The 24,924-nt window shown below is 42.7% G+C and overlaps 1 protein-coding gene across 8 annotated transcripts in view; it reads left to right on the top strand.

The window, feature by feature from the left end:
* Yeats2 (YEATS domain containing 2) overlaps positions 1-24,924 on the top strand; it is a 103,975-nt gene that overhangs the window by 28,778 nt on the left and 50,273 nt on the right. For 6 of the 8 annotated variants that reach the window (XR_008218704.1, XR_008218703.1, XM_052740193.1 and 3 more), the window contains 5 exons: positions 621-782; positions 13,287-13,398; positions 17,173-17,217; positions 19,322-19,493; positions 23,133-23,372. Coding sequence is in view for 6 of the 8 variants with exons in the window: in XM_052740193.1 (XP_052596153.1) it covers positions 621-782; positions 13,287-13,398; positions 17,173-17,217; positions 19,322-19,493; positions 23,133-23,372 (731 nt within the window). In the remaining 2 variants the exon portion in view is untranslated. Of the gene's footprint in view, positions 1-620; positions 783-13,286; positions 13,408-17,172; positions 17,218-19,321; positions 19,494-23,132; positions 23,373-24,924 lie in introns of those variants that run through there. The other 2 variants (XM_052740192.1, XM_052740195.1) reach the window with 2 other exon arrangements.

Genomic DNA, 24,924 nt, shown 5'->3' with positions numbered 1-24,924 from the left:
ACATGGAGAAACCCTGTCTTGGGGGAAAAATGTGATTGATCTCTTTTAATTTGGGATTGATAATCAGAAAACAAACTTTAAGGGAATTAAGTAGGCATGGGGTCTGGGGAGGGCTTTTTCTAAGCCCTTTATTACTGCTGGGATTTTAAATAGCTTGTTTTAAGCAGGACCTCATTAGTAGTAGTTGTTAGGATTTTTTTTTATGTGTATGTGTATTTTGCCTTCACGTATGTACGTGCACCGCATGTGTGCCTGGTCCTACGGAGCTCAGAAGAGGCCTCAGAACAGACAGCTGTGAGCCATGCTGTGGGTACTGGGATTCAAACATGGATCCTCTGGAAGAGCAGCCAGTGATCTTAACTGCTGAGCAATTTTAGGTTGTTTTTAGTTTATTACTATTATTGTTGTTGTGTGTATATGTGCATCATTTGTATATGTATGAACTTGCACACCATGGCACATGTGTGGAGGTCAGGACTCCTTTTTAAGGGATCTTGAGATCAAATTCAGATTGTCAGAATTTTGTGGCATGGCAAGTGCCTTCATCCACTGAGTCATCTCACCAGCACAAATGATGAAACTTTTGGAGGAAGACATTGATCTATCTATTTCTTCTCCAGGTACATACCTCCAGATAAGCGGGAAGAAAATGACCAGTCAACTCATAAGTGGATGGTGTATGTCCGAGGGTCCCGTCGGGAACCCAGCATTAATCACTTTGTCAAGAAAGTTTGGTTTTTCCTTCATCCAAGCTATAAACCAAATGACCTTGTGGAAGTTAGGTGAGGATGCCTAAGATATACTGAATTCAAGAAAAGTGATTAACTTTGTGACATGCCTTAGAAATGTTTGTACTGTTATTAACTTGCTCAGTGCCTGCTCCTGGTCATTAAGTGGCTTTAGTTGTGGTTTCTTTGCAGTGTTCACTAACTGGGCCTGTCATCTCCTGTCACATTGTCACTGTACTGTGTTGTTAGTAGCCTTGAAGCTCTGGTGTATATAAAAAAATGTTACTGATAATTAAGGCCAGTAATTTAACATTACAGAAATGTTTCAAGTTCCTCATAATTTTACTGTCTCAGATGTAATCCAGTGATAATCTTATGTATGTAGATTTACCTAGTACAGTTCAGGGAGATGGAATGGTTGTACGTAGTGATGTGAGATTATTCAGATGCATTATTGGATAGTTATTTAGATGCATTCTGTACATCTTTATATGTTAGCATCTCCTAAACACCATGACTATCTTGTGGTTTGTCAGTGAAATTCCTGTATGATACAGAAAACACACACACACACACACACACACACACACACACTTTGTGCTGTTGGGTCTAGGAAGGAGTATCTTCCTTTTCATATCTGTAGTTTCTGGACCATCCTTCCTCCTTCCTTAAAAACAACTCAGTTTAGGCAAATCTCTGAGTTTGAGGCCAGCTGGTGTACAGACTGAGTTCGAGGTTGGCAAGGGCTAAACAGAGAAACCCTGTCTCCAAAAACAAAAAAACCAAAAAGCCCCAAACACCTCAGTCCTGCTGCAGCCTCGCCTGGCCTGGCCTCCGTTCATCATGGTTGTCTATTGATTCCCACAGCAGCTCCTCTTTGAAATCCACCCTTAGAACCTGTTTTAACTGATGTTGTAAGTAGAGCCTTTTTAAAGATTTTTATTTATTCTTTTCTCATACAATACATCCCAACCACAGCTTTCCCTCCCTGTAACCCTTCCCCCAACCCATCTCCCCTCTCCTCCAGATCCACCCCTGCCCCCATCTCCCTGCAGAAACGAGCTGGCCTCCCAGGGACATCAGAGCCAAGCACTGCATAACAAGTTGCAGTAAGACCAGACACAAACCCTCACATCGAGGCTGGGTGAGGCAACCCAGCAGGAGGAAAACTGCCCCAAGGGCAGGCAGAAGAGTCGGAGACATCCCCACTTCCACTGTCAGGAGTCCCCAAAACACCAAGCCAGTAACCATAATATATATGCAGAGGACCTAGCACAGACCCATGCAGGCTCTGAGATTGCTACTTCAGTCTCTGTAGCCCCCATGGTATCTTGAGCCCCTCCGGCTCCCATACTTCCTCCTCCCTTTCTTCCATGGGGTTCACCAAACTCTGAGGAGAGGGACCTGATGGAGACCTCCAACCTGGACTCCCTGTCTGCCTATTGTTTGGCTATGGGTCTCTGCATCTGTGCCCATCAGCTGCTGGAGGAAGCCTTTCTTATGACAACTGGACAGGGCACCCATCTATGGGTATAGCAGAACATCATTAGGAATATTGTAGCAGGGTGGGGAGGTGGTCTGTCATGTTTGGTTTATCCTAGGTCTTTGGACTATCCAGCTTCTAGGTCCTGGCAGTGTTGGTCATGGGGTCCCTCTGGTGGCATGGGCCTCAAATTAAACCAGTCATTGGTTGGCCACTCCACAAGTTCTGTGCCCCCATTGCCCCAGCACTTCTTGCAGGCAGGACAAATTGTAGGCTGAAGGTTTTGTGGCTGGGTTGGTGCCACAGTCCCACCATTGGGTGCCTTGCCTGGTTACAGAAGATGCTTAGTTCAAGTTCTGTATCCCTTATTACTAAGAGTTCTCACTAGGGTCACCCTCATAGGTTCCGGGGAGTTGACACTGCACTAGATTTCCACATCATCCCCCGTATGCCCCTCCCAATTCCAGCTTTTTCTACCATACTTCCTCCCTGTACCCCCCTACCTGATCCTTTTTATTTCCATTCCTGCCCACTCCCCCAGTCTACCTGAAAAATTTATTCTATTTTTCCTTCCCTGGGAGATCCACGCACAACCCCCAAAGCCCTCCTTGTTACTTAGCATTTCTGGGTCTGTGGATTGTAGCATGGTTATCATTTATTTAACAGCTAGCTAATAGCCACTTATAAGTGAGTACATACCATGTTTGTCTTTTTGGATCTGAGTTACTTCACTCAGGATGATTTTTTTTTTTCCTAATTGCATCCATTTGCCTGTGAATTTCATGGTTTTTTCTTTTTCTTTTCTTTTCTTTTTTTTTTTTAAGTCACTGGGTCCATTGTGTAAATGTACCACATTTTCTTCATCCATTCTTCAGCTGAGGGACATCTAGGTTTTTCCAGTTTCTGGCTGTTATGAATAAAGCTTTAATGAACATAGTTGAGCAAGGGTCTTTGTGGTAAGATGGCATGTAGTTTTGGTATGTGGTATAGCTGGATCTTGAGGTAGATCAATTCCCAATTTTCTGAGGAACCACCGTATTGATTTCCATAGTGGCTGTACATTTGCACTGCCACCAGCAATGCAGGTGTGTCCTCCTTGCTCTACATCATCACTAGCATGAGCTGTCGCTTCTGGCTTTGATCTCAGCCATTCTGACAGGTATAAGATGAAATCTCAAAATAGTTTTGATTTGCATTTTTCTAGGGGCTAAGAATGTTGAACGTTTCTTTAAATGTTTCTCAGCCATTTGAGTTTCCTTTATTAAGAATTTTCTGTTTAGGTCTGTACTCCATTTTTAATGGGATTATTTGGTCTATTGATGTCTATAGTTTCTTGAGTTCTTTTATATTTGGTATACTCTAGTCTATAGTTTCTTGAGTTCTTTTATATTTGGTATACTCTATCAGATACGGAGTTGGTGAAAATCTTTTCCCATTCTGTAGGCTGCGTCTTTGTCCTGTCGACAGTGTCCTTTGACTTACCAAAGCTTTTCAGTTTCATGAAGTTCTATTTATTAATTGTTGTTCTTAGTACCTGTGCTGTCGGTGTTCTGTTTAGGAAGTTGTCTCCTGTGCCAATGTGTTCAAGGTTATTCCCCGCTTTCTCTTCTATTAGGTTCACTGTATCTGATCTTACATTGAGGTCTTTGATCTGCCTGTCCTGAATCTCGCTCTGTAGACCAGGCCGGCCTTGAACTTCACAGAGATCCTCCCAGCTTGGACTTGAGTTTTGTGCAGGGTGATAATTAGGGATCTATTTGCATTCTTCTACATGGAGACATCTGGTTAGACCAGCACCATTTGTTGAAGGTACTATTTTTTCCCATTGTGTATTTCTGGCTTCTTTGTCAAAAATCAGGTGCCATAGGTGTGTGGATTTATATCTGGGCTGTTTTTCAATTCCATTGAACAACGTATCTATTTTTATGCCAATACCATGTGGTTTTTTATTAATGCAGCTCTGAATAGAGCTTGAAATCAGGGATGGTGATACCTCTGGAGGTTCTGCTATTGTTCAGGATTGTTTTAGCTATCTTGGTTTTTTTTTTTTTTTTTTTTTTTTTTTTTTGGTTTTTCGAGACAGGGTTTCTCTGTGTAGCTTTGCGCCTCTCCTGGAACTCACTTGGTAGCCCAGGCTGGCCTCGAACTCACAGAGATCCGCCTGGCTCTGCCTCCCGAGTGCTGGGATTAAAGGCGTGCGCCACCACCGCCCGGCTTATCTTGGGTTTTTGTTTTTCCATATGAGGTTAAGTATTGTCCTTTCAAGTTCTGTGAAGAATTATGTTGGAATTTGGTGGAGATTATGTTGAACCTGTAGATTCCTTTTGGTAGGATAGCCATTTATACTTTGTTAATCCTCCCTACCCCTGAGCATGGGAGATCTTTCCATTTTCTGGTATCTTCTACAGTTTCCTTCTTCAAAGACTTGAAGGTTTTGTCATACAAGTCTTTGACTTGCTTGGTTAGAGTTACCCCAAGGTATTTTATTATAGTATTTGTGGCTATCGTGAAGGCCATTGATTCTCTGACTTTTTTTTTTGGGTTTTCGAGACAGGGTTTCTCTGTGCAGCTTTACGCCTTTCCTGGGGATTCTCTGACTTTTTTTCAGCCCATTTATCATTTGTATATAGGAGGGCTACTGTTTTGTTTTTGTTTTGAGTTAATTTTGTATTCAGGCACTTGCTGAAGGTGTTTATCAGCTGTAGGGGTAGAATTTTTGGGTCACTTATGTAGACTATCATATCATCTGCAAGTAATGACACTTTGACTTCTTCTTTCCAGTTTGTGTCCCCTTGGTCTTCTTCAGTTGTCTTACTGCTCTAGCTAGAACTTCGAGTACTACATTGAATAGATATGGAGAGAGTGGACAGCCTTGTCTTGTTCCTTTTTTAGTGGAATTACTTTGAGTTTCTCTCCATTGAAATTGATGTTGACTATGGGTTTGCTGTACGTTACCTTTATTAAGTTTAGGTATGTTCATTGTATCCCTAATGTCTCCAAGACTTATCATGAAGGGGTGTTGGATTTTGTCAAGAGCTTTTTTGGCATCTAATGAGATGATCATGTGAGGTTTTTTTAATCCTTCAATTTGTTTATATGGTGGATTACATTGGCTGATTTTCTTTTGTATGTTGAACCATCCCTGTGTCTCTGGGATGAAGCCTACTTGGTCATGGTGGATGATATTTTTGATATGTTCTCGGATCCAGTTTGCAAGTATTTTATGTTCACAAGGGAAATTGGTCTGTAATTATTTTTCTTTGTTGGGTCTTTGTGTGGTTTAGGTATCACTGTGACTGTGGCCTCATAAAATGAATTTGGCAGTGTTCCTTCTGTTTACATGGAATAATTTGAGGAGTATTAGCATTAGCTCTTCTTTGAAAGTCTGGTAGAATTCTGCATTAAAACTGTCTGGCTTGGGCTTTTTTTGGTTGGGAGGGAGACTTTTAATGACTGCTTTTGTTTTCTTAGGGGTTGTGTTAGTTAGGGTTTCTATTACTGTGAAGAGACACCATGACCATGACAACTCTTACAATAAGGAAAACATTTAATTGAGGGGGCTTGCTTAAATTTTCAGAGGTTCAGTCCTTTATCATGGCGGGGAGCATAGTGACATGCAGGCAGACATGATGCTACAGGAGTAGCTGAGAGTCCTACATCTTGCCGGCAATGGGAAGTTGACTGAGACATTGGGCCATATCCTGAGCATAGGATTCCTCAAACCCCACACCTTACAGTGGGCCATATGCACTCCAACAAAGCCACACCTATGAGATAATGGGGGCCAGTTACATTCAAACTACCACATTCCACTCCCTGGCCTCCATGAGTTTGTAACAATATAATACAAAATGGATTTAGTCCAACTTCAAAAGTTGTCATAGTCTATATCAGTCTCAGTAATGTTCAAAGTCTCTTCTGAGAGTCATACAGTCTCCTAAGTGTAATCACTTGTAAAAATCAAATACACAAGCAAATCACATACTTCCTACATATAATGGCATTTTATATTTATATATATAATGTATATATGTATATTATATATATAATAACGTAATATAATATAAATTACCATTCCAAAAGGGAAGAAAGGGATCATAGTGAGGAAATACTGGACCAAAGAAAGACCAAAAACCAGCTGGGCAAACTCCAAACTCTGTATCTCCATGTCTGATATCAGAATGCTCTTCAGATCTCCAACTCTTCTTTTGGTTTTACTGGTGTGGGATTATTTATTTCCTGTGTTTTCATGGGTGTTCTTAACCTCATTGGGTTGGGGTTTTCCTTCTAATACCTTCTGTAGGGCTAGATTTGTAGATATTGTTTAACTTTGACATTATCATGGAATATATTGTTTTCTCCATCTATGGTGATTGAAAGTTTTGCTGGGTATAGTAGTCTGGGATGGCATCTCTTGCCTCTTAAATCTCCAGGACATCTGTCTAGGACCTTCTGGTTTTTAGAGTCTCCATTAGAAGTGGGGTATAATTCTCATAGGTCTGCCTTTATATGTTACTTGCTGTTTTTCCCTTTTTTTTTCTTTAATTTATGTGTATCAGTGTGATTGTGTGCTGTGTGTATGTGGGTGCCCATGGAGGCCAGAAGGAGGCATTGGATCCCCTGGAGCTGGATTATAGGCAGTTATGAGCCACCAAACATGGGTTCTGGGAACCAAACTCAAATCTGGAAGAGCAGTGAGTGCTCTTAACTGCTAATCCATCTTTCCAGCCCTTGATTATCACCTTTTAAATGATTTTAAATCTATCTCTTACCTGCCAGAGTTAGTATAATGATTTTCTGATGTAAATGAGATCTAATGTAAAATTACCTTTGTTTTCTTGACATGTATCACTGAGTAGAACCTTAGTGTTCTAGTTAGGTTTCTGTATACAATTAATGTTGTTAACTGTGGTTACCAGTCTGGCTTATTTCACTTAGCAGTGTTCTCCAATTTCATCCATAGCTCCAGTTACTGAATCTCCTTCTTTTCTTTCAAAGGCTGAGTAACACACACATGCATACTCACCCTCACCTGCTCATAGACGTGCACATATACACACACCCATACTCTCACACATGCACACACTCACACTCACGTAATGCAGGTGCACACTCACATGCACACAGACTCATTCTCACATACACATACACACTCATACTCTCACACATGCACAAACACATGTGTACACACGAGTGCATGCACATACCCACACTCTAAATGTCTGAGAGACAGAAAAGAGAGAAAAGCAAGCCAACAGGAAGTGGGAGCAGGCTATAAAATCTTAAAGTACACTTCCTACCCACTTCCTCCAGCAACTTCCACCTTCTTAAGGTTCCACAGCCTTCCTAAACAGAGCCACCAGGGAGCCAAGTGTTCGAGCATGTGAGTCTGTGGGAAACATTTCATATTCAAACCACAACAGTGACTTTAATTAGGAGAGAGACAAGTTTAAGGGCTGGGATGTAGCTCAGGGGAGAGAGCATGCATAATGTAGGCAAGATCCAATTTCCAGAACAGTGGGATGGATTTGCTGGTCATGATGGCTAATGCCTATAGTCCCAGCACTTGGGAGACTGAGGCTGGAGTGTCGCTGTCAGCTTTGAGTATATATGGAGCCACTGTCTCAGGAAGGCGGGAGGGCGGTTGCCCTTTACCTCCCTCCCCCTTTTCAGCATCCAGATTAACAGAAAATTCTATCTCGTGTGGTGAAATTAAGTTAATTGTGTTGGGAAATTTGGGATTTATTTTTCCTGTGTGAATATGTTGTGTGCATGAACACGTGTGTCATGGTACCCACAGAAGTCAGATGTGAGTGTGATCCCTTGGAGCTGGACTTGCATGTGTTTGTGAGCCACCTGATGTAGGGACCGGACTGAATTCTGGCCCACTGACAGAGGGTAAGTTTCCTTAGCCACTGAGCTGTCTCTCCAGCCCTCTAGGCAAATTATTTAAGAGGAGTAACATTGCTCATTTTGCCTGTGAGCGTGATGCAAAGACCTTGCCAGGAAACCCTGGCCACCTGAGTTTGCTCCTAGGACCCTGCAATGGGGAAGGAGAGGACTGGCTCCACAGAGTTTCCCTGTGGCACACACAACTGTAGCTGGAGTTCTCCAGTCCTGCCTGGCCCACCCGCCAGTCCTACAGCTGCTCAGACCCAACCGTGTAAACATACAGAGACTTATATTACTTACAAACTGTATGGCCGTAGCAGACTTCTTGTTATTTAATTCTTATATCTTAAATTAACCCATTTCTATTAATCTGTAAGTTGCCACATGGCTTGTGGTTTACCAGCATCTTTTACATGTTGCTTGTCATGGCGGCGGCTGGCAACATCTCTCTGCCTCAGCCTTCCACTTCCCAGAATTCTCATCTCTGCTTGTCCCGCCTATACTTCCTGCCTGGCTACTGGCCAATCAGTGTTTTATTTATTAACCAATCAGAGCAACACATTTAACACACAGAACATCCCACAGTACACAACATTAGTTTATAGGAGTAATGTGAGTGGGTCCAACATGGTAATCATTTCTTATTGATAAACTTCTAATTTACTAAAGTAAATAGATTGCAAATTCTTTACACAAAGTTCTTAATATCCGATATGCAAAACAATGACTGCTTTATTTCTCCATTCACTCATTGGGCATTGATAATACTTGGAATTTACAAAATGCTACTTCCCTACACATTGCGATTTAAAAATGCCATAATATGCAATATTGTATTTACTGAGAGATCTCAGATGATCTGATCATGAGAAGTTGCAGTCACTGGGCAGGAGGTAATGGTCCAAGGGAAGAATCTCACCAAACTCACTTTCACAGAAATCCTACTGTGTACTTCTGAAGTGTCTTGTTAAAAGTAAACAGACTCTGTTTTGTGCAATTTAAGGTTTTGTTACTGAAGCAGACACTGGCAGTGGTGTGTAGTCTGATCCCTGTCATTTTGACTATACCTAGAAGGGCACTGTGAAACATCTATCTAGGTAGCTTTTCCTAAAGCAAGTCTTCCTTTATTAACTAAAAATTGGTGATTTAAAAAATCATTTTATTTGCTGGTTATGGTGGCACACACCTTTAATCCTAGCATTCAAGAGGCAGAGGCAGGTAGATCTCTTGAGTTGAGGCCAGCCTGGTCTACAGAGCAAGTGGTAGGACGACCAGAGCTATATAGAAACCCTGTCTCAAAAATAAAATACTGGAGAAATCATTTGCTCTCATTAGTTTTACCTCTGTTTTTCAGCAAGCGATGTATACAAGTTGGTTATGACACTTATAATTTACATGCATGTCTTCCTTATTAGAATTTGAGCTTTCATCCTTTTTTTTCCCCCTATTATTTTAGATAGTGTTTTATGATCCACTTGCTTCTCTCTCCCAACTGCTGAGGTGACAGGCTGCATTGCCGTGCCTGGTCTGTGTGGTGCTGGGGCTCAAGCCCGGGCTTTCATGCATGCCGAGCAAGCACCGTACCCACAGAGCCCCGTCAGAGCCCCGGGACATAGATTCACTGTGTGGCTGTAACTGGCCTAGAACTCAGAGATCCACCTGCCTCTGCCTCTGCCTCTGCCTCTGCCTCTGCCTCTCTGCCTCTCTGCCTCTCTGCCTCTCTGCCTCTCTGCCTCTCTGCCTCTCTGCCTCTCTGCCTCTCTGCCTCTCTGCCTCTCTGCCTCTCTGCCTCTCTGCCTCTCTGCCTCTCTGCCTCTCTGCCTCTCTGCCTCTCTGCCTCTCTGCCTCTGCCGTGCTGGAATTGAAGACCACCCAGGCTTGACTTGGAGCTCCTTGATGTTTGGGACCTCTTACTAATAGTAGCACGCCCAGAGTCTGACACGATTCTGAGAACTAGTCAATACTCCGTTCATGTTGGATGCAGAATGAGTTACTGAGGTCGTAACGGGGTGGGCCGTTCCATTGTAAGTAACTCTGCTTGCCTGGAATTTTTAAATTACACTGAGTAGAAACCTAAATTTCCATGAGTTCTTTCTTCAGGGCGTAGGGTTGAGACAGGGTCTTACTATGTAGACCAGATTGGCCTCTCATGGGAAGCAGTCCTCTTGTCTCAACCTCCCAGTGCTGGCACTGCAGGTGTGCACTTCCCACTGCTGAAAAGTACGTTCTTCTTCTCTATGCTTCTTCTCTAGCAGATTTCAGATATTCGAGAGAGGCTCGTGAGTCTCTTCTGTGACCTCCAGGATACACTTATTTCAGATATCATTTGTACGACTGTGTTGTGCCCCCGTCACTAGACTGGTTCCTGACACACTCCAGCCTAGCTGTCATTTGTACAACTGTTGTGCCCCCTGTCACTAGGCTGTGGCCCTGACACACTTCAGCCTAGCTGTCATTTATTCGACTGTGTTGTGCTCCTGTCACTAGGCTGTGGCCCTGACACACTCCAGCATATCTGTATCCTCTTTTTTTTTTTTTTGGTTTTTCGAGACAGGGTTTCTCTGTGTAGCTTTGCGCCTTTCCTGGAACTCACTTGGTAGCCCAGGCTGGCCTCGAACACACAGAGATCCGCCTGCCTCTGCCTCCCGAGTGCTGGGATTAAAGGCGTGCGCCACCACCGCCCGGCCTGTATCCTCTTAAAATATTCTTCTGAGACCTAACATACCATTCCGGATATGGTATTGTGTAAAGCAGGGTAAAAAGAATTAGCCTGTGTTTTGAACTTAGTATGTTCTCTAAGGGACCTCCAAGCTTGATGGTGCCTGATTTCAGGATTACCTTGATGTATATTAATTGATAAAATTTGATGCAGCTCCTGGGGAACTTTAATTTTTTTTTTAAATCAAAACACAAATATATTTCTCATGATCACTGAATCTCCTCATCATCGTACATTACCTGATGACGAATACAGGTATTTTCTTCTATAGAAACCATCTTTTTCATACTTGGTTTACTTGTCATGATTACCTTGGCCGACTTCCTAAGAGCTGTGATAGTAAACGTTACTCATCAGCCAGTCACTAAGTGTGTGCTGGACTCTGGACTTGGTGCAGAGATGACAAAAAATGCTCACTGTCTCTGCCTCTGGGGAGTTACATGGACTGCCCCTAGCCTTGTGCATGTGAGACTAAAGTGGGCTAGTGTGGCCCCAGCCTGACAGCAGTGTGCTGTGTTCTTGTGCATTGGAGGAGGACTAGGTAGTGACGTCAGCCACCATGGGCACCTGCTCTAGCGCCGTGGTGAGAACATGGGATCTGTAGCTTAGGGCTTGAGTTTGAGTCCTGGTTTTGCTGCTTGCTGCTGTGTGGCCTTGCAAGTTAGTAATGCAGTTGAACTGTGCCTCTAGATGGCGCTTGGTGAGGTTGTAAACATTGGCTAACTTAATAGATCCAAAAGGTTTAGAGCAGCATTTGTGTTACGGAAATACTCTGAACGTTTGCCACTATCTCCATGAAAATCAGAAATGTCCACCCTGGGAAGAGCTTGGATAAACATTTTAGTTCTTTGGAAGGTCTTCCATGTAGAGGAATGATTTATTTATTCTTTGTGATTCTATATCTTGAACTTTAATGCAGCAAATAGACCTAGCTGGCATTGAACTCACAATCCTCTGCCTCCCCAGTGCGTCATTTACAGGTATGAGCCATACCCAGCTGAAACCTTCAGTAAGAGTGTGTCCTGAGTCACTAGAAGTGACTGAAAGACTAGCTGGCCACTGCTTGTGACTTTTCCCTGGTCATTGATATGTTTCAACGGAATGACTGTAAACCTGTAGTGCCTAGGATTAAACCTGTGGAGGTGACTGCAGCTGAGAGAATAGATGTAAGGCGGAGACAAAACCAGGCTCAGAGCGTTGTCTGTGTGTACGCCAGCTTTCCCTGTAGAGGTACTGCTGGTTTTGGCAAACACCATCCAAGCCTAGTGGATGGCTGGTTTTGCTGTAGTCCAGCACAGGGAGCAGCTACATATAAAGTGGAGTTACTCTGACTCAGAGTAACTGACCTCACTGTATTATTATCAGTTATTTTCTCTACTTTGCAGGCTGCTCTTAAATTCAGAATATTTCCTGTCTCAGACTCAGTTAATCTGGATCTGCTTGTTAATTCCCATGTTAGGCTCCTCTCAGGCTGTGTTCTGAGACTCTGACCTAACTGACCTAATTCATGTCTCAGTTTTCCAAAAACACATTCCAGGGATGTTCCTTTTCCTGCCCAATCTCAGCACACTAATTCTAACTCAAAGATTCACAGACATTTTCAGTTTTCCTGCCTGTTAACTTAAGCTATATAGCCTGAATACTTCAAGATCTCTCAATTAATTTTCTGAATTTTTTTATTATGGAAAATTTTACACATACACAAAAGCCGAGTATGATGAACCTTCATATACCCAAAGTGATTAGTAACAGTTTGCCAACCTCCTCCATTCATTTCCCTTTATCCTTTCTTCATAAATTATATTGTGACTGAATGTTCTTTTTTTTTGGTTTTTCGAGACAGGGTTTCTCTGTGTAGCTTTGCGCCTTTCCTGGAACTCACTTGGTAGCCCAGGCTGGCCTCGAACTCACAGAGATCCGCCTGGCTCTGCCTCCCGAGTGATGACTGAATATTCTTTAGTCCAGTTAGCATTCAAACACACACTCCTGCATTCTGAAATCACAGCTGCAGTGTAGGGAAGATGATATTGTGAGCAACTTGCTTTCTTTTCATGAAGTCCTTTTAGCAGTTAGCACCAGTTAAATAGTTAAATGACGCTTTTAGATTGAACATTATTATGATTTATTTTGGTTTGGGATGTACATCTCACCTCCTGTGCCTGTCAGGTGCCAAGCAGGATTTCTGACTCTGTAGTGTGACATTTTTACTCTAGTTCCACTTAAGAACATGACTTTGGATCATACAGTCTGTACCTCTTAGCTGGAATCATTTAGTAATGTAGACTTGAATTACAGTTTTATTATTTAGCATGTGTGTGTGAAACTCAGCATTGATTTGGTAACTCACAAAGAAACCTAGCTGATTGTTGGGAAGACATGAATTTCTGTTTTGTCTCTTAGAAAAGCTCCTTTGGAATGAGAGTGTAAACACAGGTAAATCTGTAAAATTTCTGCTTCTCCCTAGAGAGCCCCCTTTTCATCTGACTAGAAGAGGCTGGGGTGAGTTTCCCGTGAGAGTGCAAGTTCACTTTAAGGACAGCCAGAACAAGCGGATAGATATCATACACAATCTGAAGGTACTGTAGCAGAGCATTGCTCCCGGGAAGCACAGTGTCTCTTTTCTTTAACTGCTTAAAGTAGTAGCGTTTATTTCCTGAGGGCCGTGGCTGCAGATGGTGGAAGCAGGGTAATCCCTGAGCATATGATGCTCACCCCTGCAGCGCTTTCTCCTCAAAGCTGGGGAGGTGAACTAACTCCGAGGAAACAAGACTTCACCCCTTCCTTCCTTCCTCCCTCCCTCCCTCCCTCCCTCCCTCCCTCCCTCCCTCCCTCCCTCCCTCCCTCCCTGTGTTATCAAGACAAGGTTTCTCTGTGTAGCCCTGGCTGTCCTGGAACTCACTCTGTAGACCAAGGCTGACCTTGAACTCAGAGATCCGCCTGCCTCTGCTTCCTGAGTGCTGGGATTAAGGGCGCATGCCACCACCACCCAGCAAGACTTCAGTTAATGTGATGCTTGAGACCCTGTTAATCTAGACTTTATTTTTGTATGTGAGGCAAATACTTTGTGATGTTCAATCCCTAACACTGCAAATATAAGCATCACACAAAATACATGAAGATTAAGAGGAGTGAACATGTTTGGACAAAAATTAATAAGGTTGTAATAGTTTTGAATTGAATATCCTTCACTGGTCTACATATGTGGCTTATTATACAGCCATTATAATTCATATTTATTGAATATTTCCTGTACAAGGAGAAAACTACCTTTATAGTCCATGAAAAGCAGAACATAAAATAGCATGCAGTAAAGGCTGAGTCAGGTACAAGCCCTAGATTCAATCCCCAGCACCAATTAAAAATAAGTAAAAATTTTTAGAGTTATGATGTTAGTGGTAGAGCACTTGACCATCATGTGCAAGAAATTCTTAGCTAACACCACATATAAAAAGAAGGATCATCCATGATTTTTAAATGTTAAAAGAAAATAATACCAAAATGTTATATCTTTAAACATTTCTTTGGCAATTTTATGTAACTGTTACAGTTGGAAGACAAATCATTTTTAAAGTTCCTCTTAGCAGCTGGGTGTGGTAGCACTAGGGAGACAGAGGCAGGCAGATCTCTGTGTAGAGCAGCCTACTCTATAGAATGAGTTCCAGGACAGCTAGGAATGTTACACAGAGAATCCTGTCTCTCGAAACCAATCGATCAACCAATTAAATAAATAATAAATAAGGTTCCTCTTACCCCAAGTCCCCCTTCCTTTGTGGTAGTCATCCGTGGTTCCCAAAAGGGAACTAATAAAATTGAATGCATCAGCAGAGTTTTCTTTTTCATTACCTTTTTTGTATGCATGGACCGCTCTCAGCCCGAGACCTGTAGGAACTTTCCTTCTATTGAGGATAGACAGCACTGTTTGTTTCTTTGAGGTTAGAGAAGAATGGAAGACAGCATTAAGAGCGTGAGGGGGCTTGGACCGGAAGGGCAGGCGTCCCCCCTTACCGTTTCTTGGGGAAAGAATAGTTTCTGCTTTTTTTTAAACATACTCATTTTTATTTTGCACGTATGAGTGTTTTGTTTGCGTGTATGTATATATACCACGTGCTTGCCTGGTGTCCACAGAGACCAGAGAGGGCATCGGATCCCCTGAAACAGGAGTCACAGAGAGTTGCAGGCCACCGTGTGGGTGCAGAGAACAGACCCCAGGTCCTCTGCAGGAGCAGCCAGTACTCCTGACCATCGAGATGCCTCTCCAGCCCAGTCTTTGCCTTCTTTTGGACACTGCACACGCTGTTTCATTTGCGAGTGGACCCAGCCCTAATTCAACAAATAAAGGGCTTTTTTACATAGTTCTTACCTATTACATTTTTTTTTTCAGTTCTCAGTGGAAGATTATTTGCGACACAGTTTTTTGGTTGTTTCGTTTGTTCATGTTTGAAACAGGTTGTCACTATGTAGATCAGACTGGCCTATAACTCACAGAAATAACTGCCTACCTCTACCTCCGAGTGCTGTGATAAAAGGTTTATACCACCCCATCGATCATAAAACACAGTACTTTAAAATGATAGTAAAATACATTTAACAAGGTTTTATTATTTTTAAATATGTGTATGTATGTGCAGAGGTGCATATTCATGCAGGTGTCCATGGAAGCCAGAGACACTGGATCCCCCTGGAGCTGGAGTTATAAGTGGTTGGGAGCTGCCTAACCTGGGTACTGGAAATCAAACTCGGGTCCTCTGCAAGAATAGTACACAGTCTTAACTGCAGAGACCCTTCTGCTTAGCAACTTGCCTTGAAGCATGATTTTATTATTTTGTTGCATATTAGTCTGATCTCAGACTCCACTGAGGAAATAGGGCAGAGTCTGGTCTTCCCTGGAAACCGCCCCCTCCCCAGCACTGGGGAGCCTGGTACAGATCCACAGACCTATTCTCAGTAGGGCATTTGTCATTAGCTGTGAGAAAGTGGCCTGATTGGTTCTTAGCTGAAATGTAACAATACAGATTGTAGAGAGACTTATTTCTGTCTCCAGTGGACAGAAACATGGATGTAACCTCAAGTTGCCCTGTAGTCTTGGCTAAAAGCTGAAATATTAAAGCTGTAAACATCAGGATCCAGACAGACCAGTTTTGCTGCGTAGGCCACAGAACCTGCCCCTTTCCCTTCTACTGGTGCCATAGGCACCCGACTGAGACATTGTCACTCTAGCTAGCAGACCGCCAAGATCTCACACCTGGAGAAGTGGGTTTCTATCAAAGCACACGTTGGTGGCTTTACGTCTGTTCTGTCCCACTTCCCTGTCTCCAGTCTAGAATCAGCCCAGGTACAGACTTGTGCTGGGAAGCCACTCCCCTCCCCACGAAGATAAAAGGAAAGGCTGTCACTTCTACCACGTGGGTCCTGGTTCCTCTCTCCAGAGCTCCCACCATGCTGCTGTCTGTTTCAGGCTGGAATGGTCGGAGCCGCCATCCATGCTGTCTGTCTGTCCATGGCATCAGTAACTCTTATTGATAAACTTCTGTCTCGTTGTCCCCTTGAAGCCACACCCGAAACTTCCCACCATCATTACTTGTGTTTTTGTTTTTAATCTCCATAGCACCAAAATGTGGCGGGCCAAGTTGCCTCGCCTATGTGGGCTACTACACAGCTCCCCAATTTGCACTCCTGTCTCTTAGAAACCCTTAACACCCACACTTACTGCCATATCCAGCCTCACCTATTCCTGTTTAGCTTTTGATTTTTTTTCCCAACTTACTGTTTTTCCTTTTAGTCTTACTGTACAGTGTTTGTATTGTACTGATAAAGTGTTAAAAAAATGTTTTCATTGTGGGGATATAAGTTGAAATGCTACAATAATAAGAATTTCAGTGTAATTATAATTGAATTATAATACTAACTTTTGTTAGTAACATCATCGTTTATATTTCCTTGCTTTAAAAATAAATCTTTGGTGGTGCTATTGTATCTAAAGTATTTCATGTTGGCTGTGCCGCTTACCTTTTCATTCATAGTTTTCAGTCGTGCGTCGTAACTACCCACCGTGGAGTGGCATCATGGCGTTGCATGTGCATTTCTGTGGCCTGCCATTTGAAATGTTTTCACACAGCTTTTATAAACTGACATTAGTGCCACATAATCCCTTAAAACTGGATGTGGTGTGGTTTCGTAAAGCATTCTTTATTGGTCTGTGATTATAGATAAGGCTGGGAATTTGGCTTTACTCAACTTTCCCCCAGAATATTGAGGATCGGGTTGCAGTGAAGTGGTGTTAGGTAAATCTGTAACCTCGGTCAGACTCGTGAGCAGAGTGAAATCTGATGTGTCCCTTTGTCTTTGAATAGCTGGATAGGACCTACACTGGCTTACAGACCCTGGGTGCGGAGACGGTAGGTACCTCCCTCAGCCTTGTTTGAGGGTGCCGGGGAGGTAGGGGGAGGTAGGGTGTGTGTGTGTGTGTGTGTGTGTGTGTGTGTGTGTGTGTGTGTGTGTGTGTGTGCTCAGTTTACATGTGTGATACAGGATCTTATCTTGTGGCCTTTTTTTAAGTTGGATTTTTGCTGCCACCCCACCCATTATTTTTTCTTTTTTTTAAATTGTGGTTTAAAACATGACAAAACTTTTAAGATCTGAACCATTTTAGCATATGGCTCAATGACATGAAAATATGTTTATCACCCCTGAACTTTTCTCAGCTTACAAGTCCATACCTATTAAGTTACCCCACGACTTGACTCTTTGTGTCTGTGAACTTGCCTCTGTCACATGATTAGAATCATAGAGCACTGGCTTCCTGTAACTGCCTGATTGCAGTTTATGTAGTATCCTCAGGGTTCGTTCATGTTGTAGAATCCATCCCTTTTTAAGATTTATTTTTATTTATTTTTTATTTGTATGAGTGTTGTACCTTCATGTATGTGTATCCACCTCATGTGTGCCTAGTGGCCACGGAAGTCAGGAAAGGATGTCAGATTCCTTGGAGCTAGAGTTAAGGATAGTTGTGAGTCACCATGTGGGTGCTGGGAGCTGAACCCAGGTCCTCTGGAAGAGCGACAAATGTTCTTTTGTTTATTTATTGAAGACTTACTTTTAATCGTATATATATAAATATATATATATATATATTTGTATTTGAGTGTATGCCACGTGGGTGTGGGTGTGCCCAAAGGGACCAGAAGATTTCAGCTCTTGGAGCTGAAGTTAATGGGCACTGGGAATCGAACTCAGGTCCTCTAGAAGAGTAAATACATGCTGTAAGCCACTGAGTCATCTTTCCAGCCCCTAAAGAGTTTTGAATTTTTATTTGTATATGTGAGTGTTTTGCCTTCATGTATATGCACCCTGTGTGTACAATACACACAAAGGCCAGAAAAGGGCATCGGATCCCTTGGAACTGGACTTACACACAGTAGTTAACTAACATGTTGAGAGCTAGGAATTGATCAGCCAGCTAAATCTTAACTGTTTAGAGAGGTGGACTTTATGATACCAGAAGATATTTATTAAGTACCTTCTGTGTGCCTTCACTGGTCCAAATGTTAGGAATAAAGAGATGAGTAAGAATTTTTTTTCTTTTTTTTTTTTTTTTTTTTGGTTTTTTGAGACAGGGTTTTCTCCGTGTAGTTTTGGTGCCTGTCCTGGATCTCACTCTGTAGACCAGGCTGGCCTCAAACTCACAGAGATCCACCTGGCTCTGCCTCCCAAGTGCTGGGATTAAAGGCGTGCGCCACCACTGCCCAAGTAAGATAATTTTTATTCTTGATGTTTTTGAGCATAAGGACAGCAGTCTAGTCTGCTTTCTGTTGCTCTGCTAAAGACCATGACCAAAATGACATGAGGAGGGCAGGACTTACTTCATCTTACAGCTCCCAGATCATAGCCCATCACTGAAGAAAGTCAGGGCAGGAATTCAAGCAGCGTCTGTGGAGGAATGCTGCTAATTGGCTTGTTCTCCGTAGTGTGCTCAGCCTGTTTTCTTACGTAACTCAGAACTACCAGGCCAGGGGTGGTACTGCCCATATTGGGCTGGACCCTCTCACATCAATTATTAATCAAGAAAATGTTCCGCAGGCTTGTCCACAGGCCAATCTGATGGAGACATTTTCTCAGTTGTGGTTCTTCTTCCCAAATGACCCTGGATTGTGTCAGATTAACAAAAACTAACCAGCATGGACAGTAACCACTAAACACAGAGGCATAAGACAATTTCAACTACAGATAAGTGCTGTGAAGAAGGGTGGCTGGAGAATGGGTCTTACGTTAAGTCACAGTGGATAGGAAAGGTCTTCCTGAGAGGGGACATTTGACACGTGCTGGTGGGAAAAATGTGAGAAACGATAAAGGGAAAGGTAGGGACTCCATTCTGTAGATTGAAATGGCCTGTTGAGATGTGGTTAGCAATTCACCCCTTAGGGCACGGTTTTCTGAAACGGAACTCGAGCTCTGCAGCACTGACGATGGACTCATAAGCCTCCTTGTTGCCCAACTGTGTAGGTGGTGGATGTTGAGCTCCATCGGCATTCTCTTGGCGAAGACCACATTTATCCTCAGTCATCTGAGTCAGACATATCTGACGCCCCTCCGTCTTTGACCGTTCCAGCCCCAGTGAAAGCTTCCCCAGTGGCATGGTCCCCTGAGCCAGCGTCTGCTGCCCCTGTGGGAGAAGGTAATGCAGTGTTCTTGCTTGCGGGAGTCACTCTCTGGGTGTTTTTCTCATGTGTGGGTAACACCAGATTTCTGCTTTCAGCAGCTTGAAGTCAGTGGAAAAACATTGTTTCCATAAATGACCATGCTGCCTCGAGCACAGAGCTCTAGGTGAAAATAGCTAAACTTCTGCTCCTTCTTGGAAACAAGTGTTTCATCAGTTTCTATATTTTATAAAGGTGAAAAGGCCCCAAAAATCATTGGATTTTTTTTTTTTTAAAGATTTATTTATTTATTATGTATACAGTGTGTTTTTGTTTTGTGTGCATGTATGTATGTACACCAGAAGAGGGCACCAGATCTCACCACAGAAGGTTGTGAGCCACCATGTGGTTGCTGGGAATTGAACTCAGGACCTCTGGAAGAACAGCCAGTGCTCTTAACCTCTGAGCCATCTCTCCAGCCCCCAATCATTGGATTTTTATCCTCTTTAAACATGTGTGTAAGTGTTTTGGCTGTATGTATGTCTGTGTACCACATGCATACCCAGTGCCCATGGAAGCCAAAAGAGGGCATCAGATCCCCTAGAACTAGATGGAGTTCCAGATGGTTGTGAGCCACCATGTGGGTGCTAGAAATCAAACCCAGGTCCTCTGGGCAGCCAGTGCTCTTTACAGCTGAGCCGTCTCTCCCATCCCTATATTTTTAGCCTTTGCTGAAGACTTTATGGCTCAGATTCTGATTGTGTGACTGGGAGACTTTAATATCAAATATTTAATCCTATGTTAAAAAAAAAAGCCACTCACCATCAACTAATGTATTTTGACTGTGGCATTTTTATCATTTACTAAAACTAAATGTATTAATGTTTATTTTTTATATATAAGTAGTTGATTCTAAATGTTTATTTTATCTCTAAACTGTTATTTTATTGTAATACTATTTTAGTTTTTATATAAAATTTCAACTTAATTTCTCTTTAGATTTCCATTGTATCTTCTATGGATATCATTACATTAAATGAATTGTTTTTGTTTTTTTAGTTTTTCCTCTCCTCTGGCTTTTAAATTCATACTATAAAACATGAGACAATGGACTTGAATTCTTTTGTATTATGTAGCTCATGGTTAATGCATTTTCCAATTTCCTTGTATTAATTGCTTTCTCATTATTGTGACCAACTACCCAACAAACAGCGGCTTACGGGAGGTAGAGTTGATTTTGGTTCACAGGTCAGAGGAATACAATCCACCACAGCAGGAAAAGGATAGCAGTGGGAACAGCTTGGTGCACGCCAACCGGGAAGCACAAAGGAGGAATGCCAGGCCCTTCTCCTTTTCCCTTTTGTTTAGCCTTAACCCGGGCTGTTAGATTGTGTAACTGGCGTATGGAGTGGGGGGTGGCGTCTCAGTTAAACCTTTCTGAGGAGGGTAGAGTAGCTGGCTCGGTTGGTAAGATGTGTTCCATGCAAACACGAGGACCTGAATTCAGATGCCTAGCCAATATAAAAGCTAGTGCAGCAGTGTTATTTGTAATCCTGCACTTCAGTGAGAGAGTTCCTCAAAAAATAAGGTGGAAAGCAACCAAAGAAGGTAACTGCATCAACCACACTTGTGTACACACACACACACACACACACACACACACACACAGAGAGAAAACCCCCTCAGATATGACCTTAGATACTTGTCCTGGTGATTTCAAATCTAGTCAAGCTGACAATGAGAACCAACCATAGAAGTTTAGAAGTTCACCCTTGGTCAACTTGACGCCCAGATGCATCCGTTTTAGATTGTTTTATTTTATGTGTATGAGTATATGTATGTATGTGCACCACATGTGTGCCTGGTCCCCTCAGAGTTCAGAAGAAAGTATTAGATCCCCTAGAACAGAAGTTAAAGATGATTGTGAACCAGGATGCAAGTGCTGGGTACTTAATCTGGGTTGTCTGTAAGAGCAGTGAGTGCTGGTAACTGCTAAGTCTCCTCTCCAGCTCCAACACAGGAGCTTTGAACCATAACCTTATATCCCTGTTACTCAAAGGCTTACACTCATCTCAAAATGAAAATGCAAGCATCCTCAAAGTATTTTTTAGGATTATTTTTGTTTATGTGTGTGTCTGTGCCACGTGTGCGTGGAGCCTGCTAACACTGGAAGACAGTTTCAGACCCCTTAACAGGAGTTGTGAGCTGCCCAATGTGGGTGTTGAACCAAACTTTGGTCTTCTGCAAGAGTAGCAAGTACTCATAACCCTTGAGTGTCTCTCTAACCCCATAAATCTCCGAAGTTTTAACAGTTCTAACATTGCTCGAAAGCCCAAATTCAGAGTCTCCTGTAAAATTCGAGGCAGTCTCTTAACTGGACCCTGTTTAATCAAAAAAGAAGTTATGTATACTTCTAGTATACAGCCATACAAAGGGAACATTCTCATTCCAAAAGGAAGGAATAATGGCCTAGCAAGGAAAGATTGAACCAAAGCAAACACCAAATCCTGCAGCTCCATGTCTGTCATCTGGGCTCCAGCAGCCTTGGGTCCTGCCATCCTTGCCCTGTGTCCTGTTTCCTGACCCTATACCTCTTGGAATTTGCATGGTTGTAAAATCAGCGCTATGTGGCTACTGCTTGGTTTTGCTACCAGTTTATAGCCTGACATCTCTGGGCCACAGCTGCAGCAGCCTGTGTGGCCTTGAGCAGGAGCCCTGCAAGGCGTTGTCTTTGCAAGTCTTGAGTTTTGCAGTGAGTTTTTTCTTTCAGCTCTCCATGGGTGGAGTCCTGTATTCTAGGCTGCATTCCTGTCACCCAGGTGCAAGAGTGAGCTTGCTCCTTCATGGAGTCAGCCTCCTTAGTAATGGCCACTGCCTTGAGAGCGCCTGTTCTGTTTGCCCTGTTTACAACTTTAACTGAGTCAAACACTGAATGATAGCCATAGAACGGCCTGAAGGCTGTGCTGCCTTACGGATTCCGCCACCGAACCACTTAGTCTCCTAGGTTCAACCTCACTCACACAACAGGGCAAGGACAGCAAGCAGCCAGGGTTTTTCATTGGTGGTAGTTTTCGTTTTGGATGTATGTGTTTGCTTACTGCAGTATAACACAAAAGGCTTCTAATCTAGTTCTCAACAGAGTCCTTAGTCCCCTCTGAAGCCCTGTGAACACAGTATTTATGCCTGTCATCATTCTGGGTCTTTGTAGTCCACCAGAATGGCCTGTTAAACTGTGCTTACCAGAGCTTCACTAGCCACAGATCCAAACTCTTTCACATCCCTCCTAAATGCTGGTCCCAAAGGCCTATGAACCATGTATTAGGTTCATCACAGTGACCCTACTCCTGGTACATGGTAACTCCTGGAACTAATCATTTGTATCAGCTGCTTATCCCTGACCACAGAATGCTACCACTCACATTCAGAGTGAGTCTTCTCAGTTAAACACTGGAAATTCCCACAGATACACAGGTGTGTCTTAGTGACTCCAGATCTAGTCAGGTTGTCAAAAAAGATCAGCTATCACATCCCTAAGGTAAATGTCTTACTAAGCACAGGATTTATTTTCTACCAAAAATATATAAGGGAATAATCAGTATTTATTTTATACCAGCAATTGACCTAGATGGTGTTTCAGAGTTAATTGATTTCATCATTTGTCATTAAATTTCAAACAGGATTCCCAGACAACCCTGAAGCTGAGAGACACGCGACATTTTACTCTTTGCCGTCTTCGTTGGAAAGGACACCCACCAAGGTGACAGCAGCACAGAAAGTGACCTTTTGTTCCCACGGTAATTCTGCCTTCCAGCCCATTGCATCAAGCTGCAAAATCGTGCCGCAGAGCCAGGCGCCCAATCCCGAGTCACCTGGAAAGTCCTTTCAGCCCATCACCATGAGCTGTAAGATTGTCTCAGGTACGCAGTGTGGGTGATGCTCACTGGGTGTTAAAATATTTCTGTTGTTGTTTTGGGGTCTCAGACTGGACTGGAGCTTAGTATACTAGCACAGGCTGGCTTTGAACTCAGGGTGTCCCTCCTGGCTCAGCCTTGCAAACACTGAGATTGCAGGTGAGAGCCACCATTCCCAGCTCAGGTGCGTCCACATGGTCGTGTGTATCAGGAGCGTTAACCCTGTCGGTTGGCAAAGCTGTCACAAGGAAAAACCCAGCTCATTATATGTGCGGAAGGAATTTCTGAATGGGGTGAAGAAACAAGGCCCGAGACAGTCCACTTATTTCCTGGTCAAAGTGTGCTCTGCTCTATGGCTGGGGTTAAGATTGGAATTGAGTTTGCAGAGTCTGCAGAAACCCGAGTAACAAGTGGTAGAATAGTTCGAACCTTTGACTTCAGTTTAAGGGTTGAGTTGGTGTGGAACTGGATTGTCTTTTACTTTCCTCTAATCATGCTAGCACATGGTTCATCTTAGGAACAGTCATTCTGAGACTTCCTTTGTGCTGAGGTCCTTTGCCTAGTGACAGTTTCACATTCATGCTAACTAAAGGACTAATGGGAACATACTTAGGTTGGCTGTACTGATTAATTTTGTTTTATGTGTATGAGTGTTCTGGCTGCATGTTTGTGTGCACCATGTGTATGCCAGTGGAGGCCCAGAGAACGCATTTATCCCCTGGAATTGGTGTTGCAGGCCATTGTGAAACACCATGTGTATACGGGGATCTGAATCTGGGTCTTTTGCAAGAGCAGCCAGTGCTTTTAATTGCTCAGCCATCTCTCCAGCTCCTCTGTATAAATTAAAAATAAAAAAGAAAATGGGAATATTTGCTGCTGTACACGGACAGCTAAGCAACAATATAATGTGAATCTTTACAGTCAACAGTGGGTAACAAACCTGTAATTTTATCTGCGGAGTAGGCTGTATAAATTGGTTTGAGGTGTACAGAAATTTATAGGTGACAGCTTTGAGGTAGGTGATTAAGGATGTTTAGCAGTATATGAGTAAAATTTGAGAATATTCTTTGGGATTCTATGACATAGTCTTGATAGAGATTTCTGTCTCTGTTAAGTAAGTTTCACATTTTCCTATTAAAAATATATTCCAAATCAAAACACGAAATTCCTCAATCTAGCTATTCACTTACCAATTTTAGTGTCTTTGAATATGCAATATTATAAATATCAGCCTATGGTATTAAGAGATTTATCATACTAAAATACAGCAGTTCCACATTGTTAGTATAAAACATTGCTTTTCAGATTTTTTAAAAAATATATTTACATTATGTCTTCCCTCTCATCCCTCCAAACCTTCTCTGTGTCCATGCTCCCCTTTCAAACTCATGGCCTTTTATTATTTAATTGTTGTTGTATGCATGTGTGTGTGTGTAAAATAAATATATAAATGTAACCTGTCGAGTCCAGAGTTGCTTGTGTGTATATTTTTTGGGCTGACCACTTGAGATTAGTGAACAGTTTAGGTGCTCATCTCTGGGGAAGACTAATCCCCCCC

Source organism: Peromyscus californicus, unplaced genomic scaffold (genome assembly GCF_007827085.1).
Source record: "Peromyscus californicus insignis strain IS unplaced genomic scaffold, ASM782708v3 Scaffold_16__1_contigs__length_79575227, whole genome shotgun sequence".
NCBI classification, from domain to species: domain Eukaryota; kingdom Metazoa; phylum Chordata; class Mammalia; order Rodentia; family Cricetidae; genus Peromyscus; species Peromyscus californicus.
The sequence above is the reverse complement of the archived record's forward strand: the minus strand, read 5'-3'. Positions and strand labels throughout refer to the sequence as shown.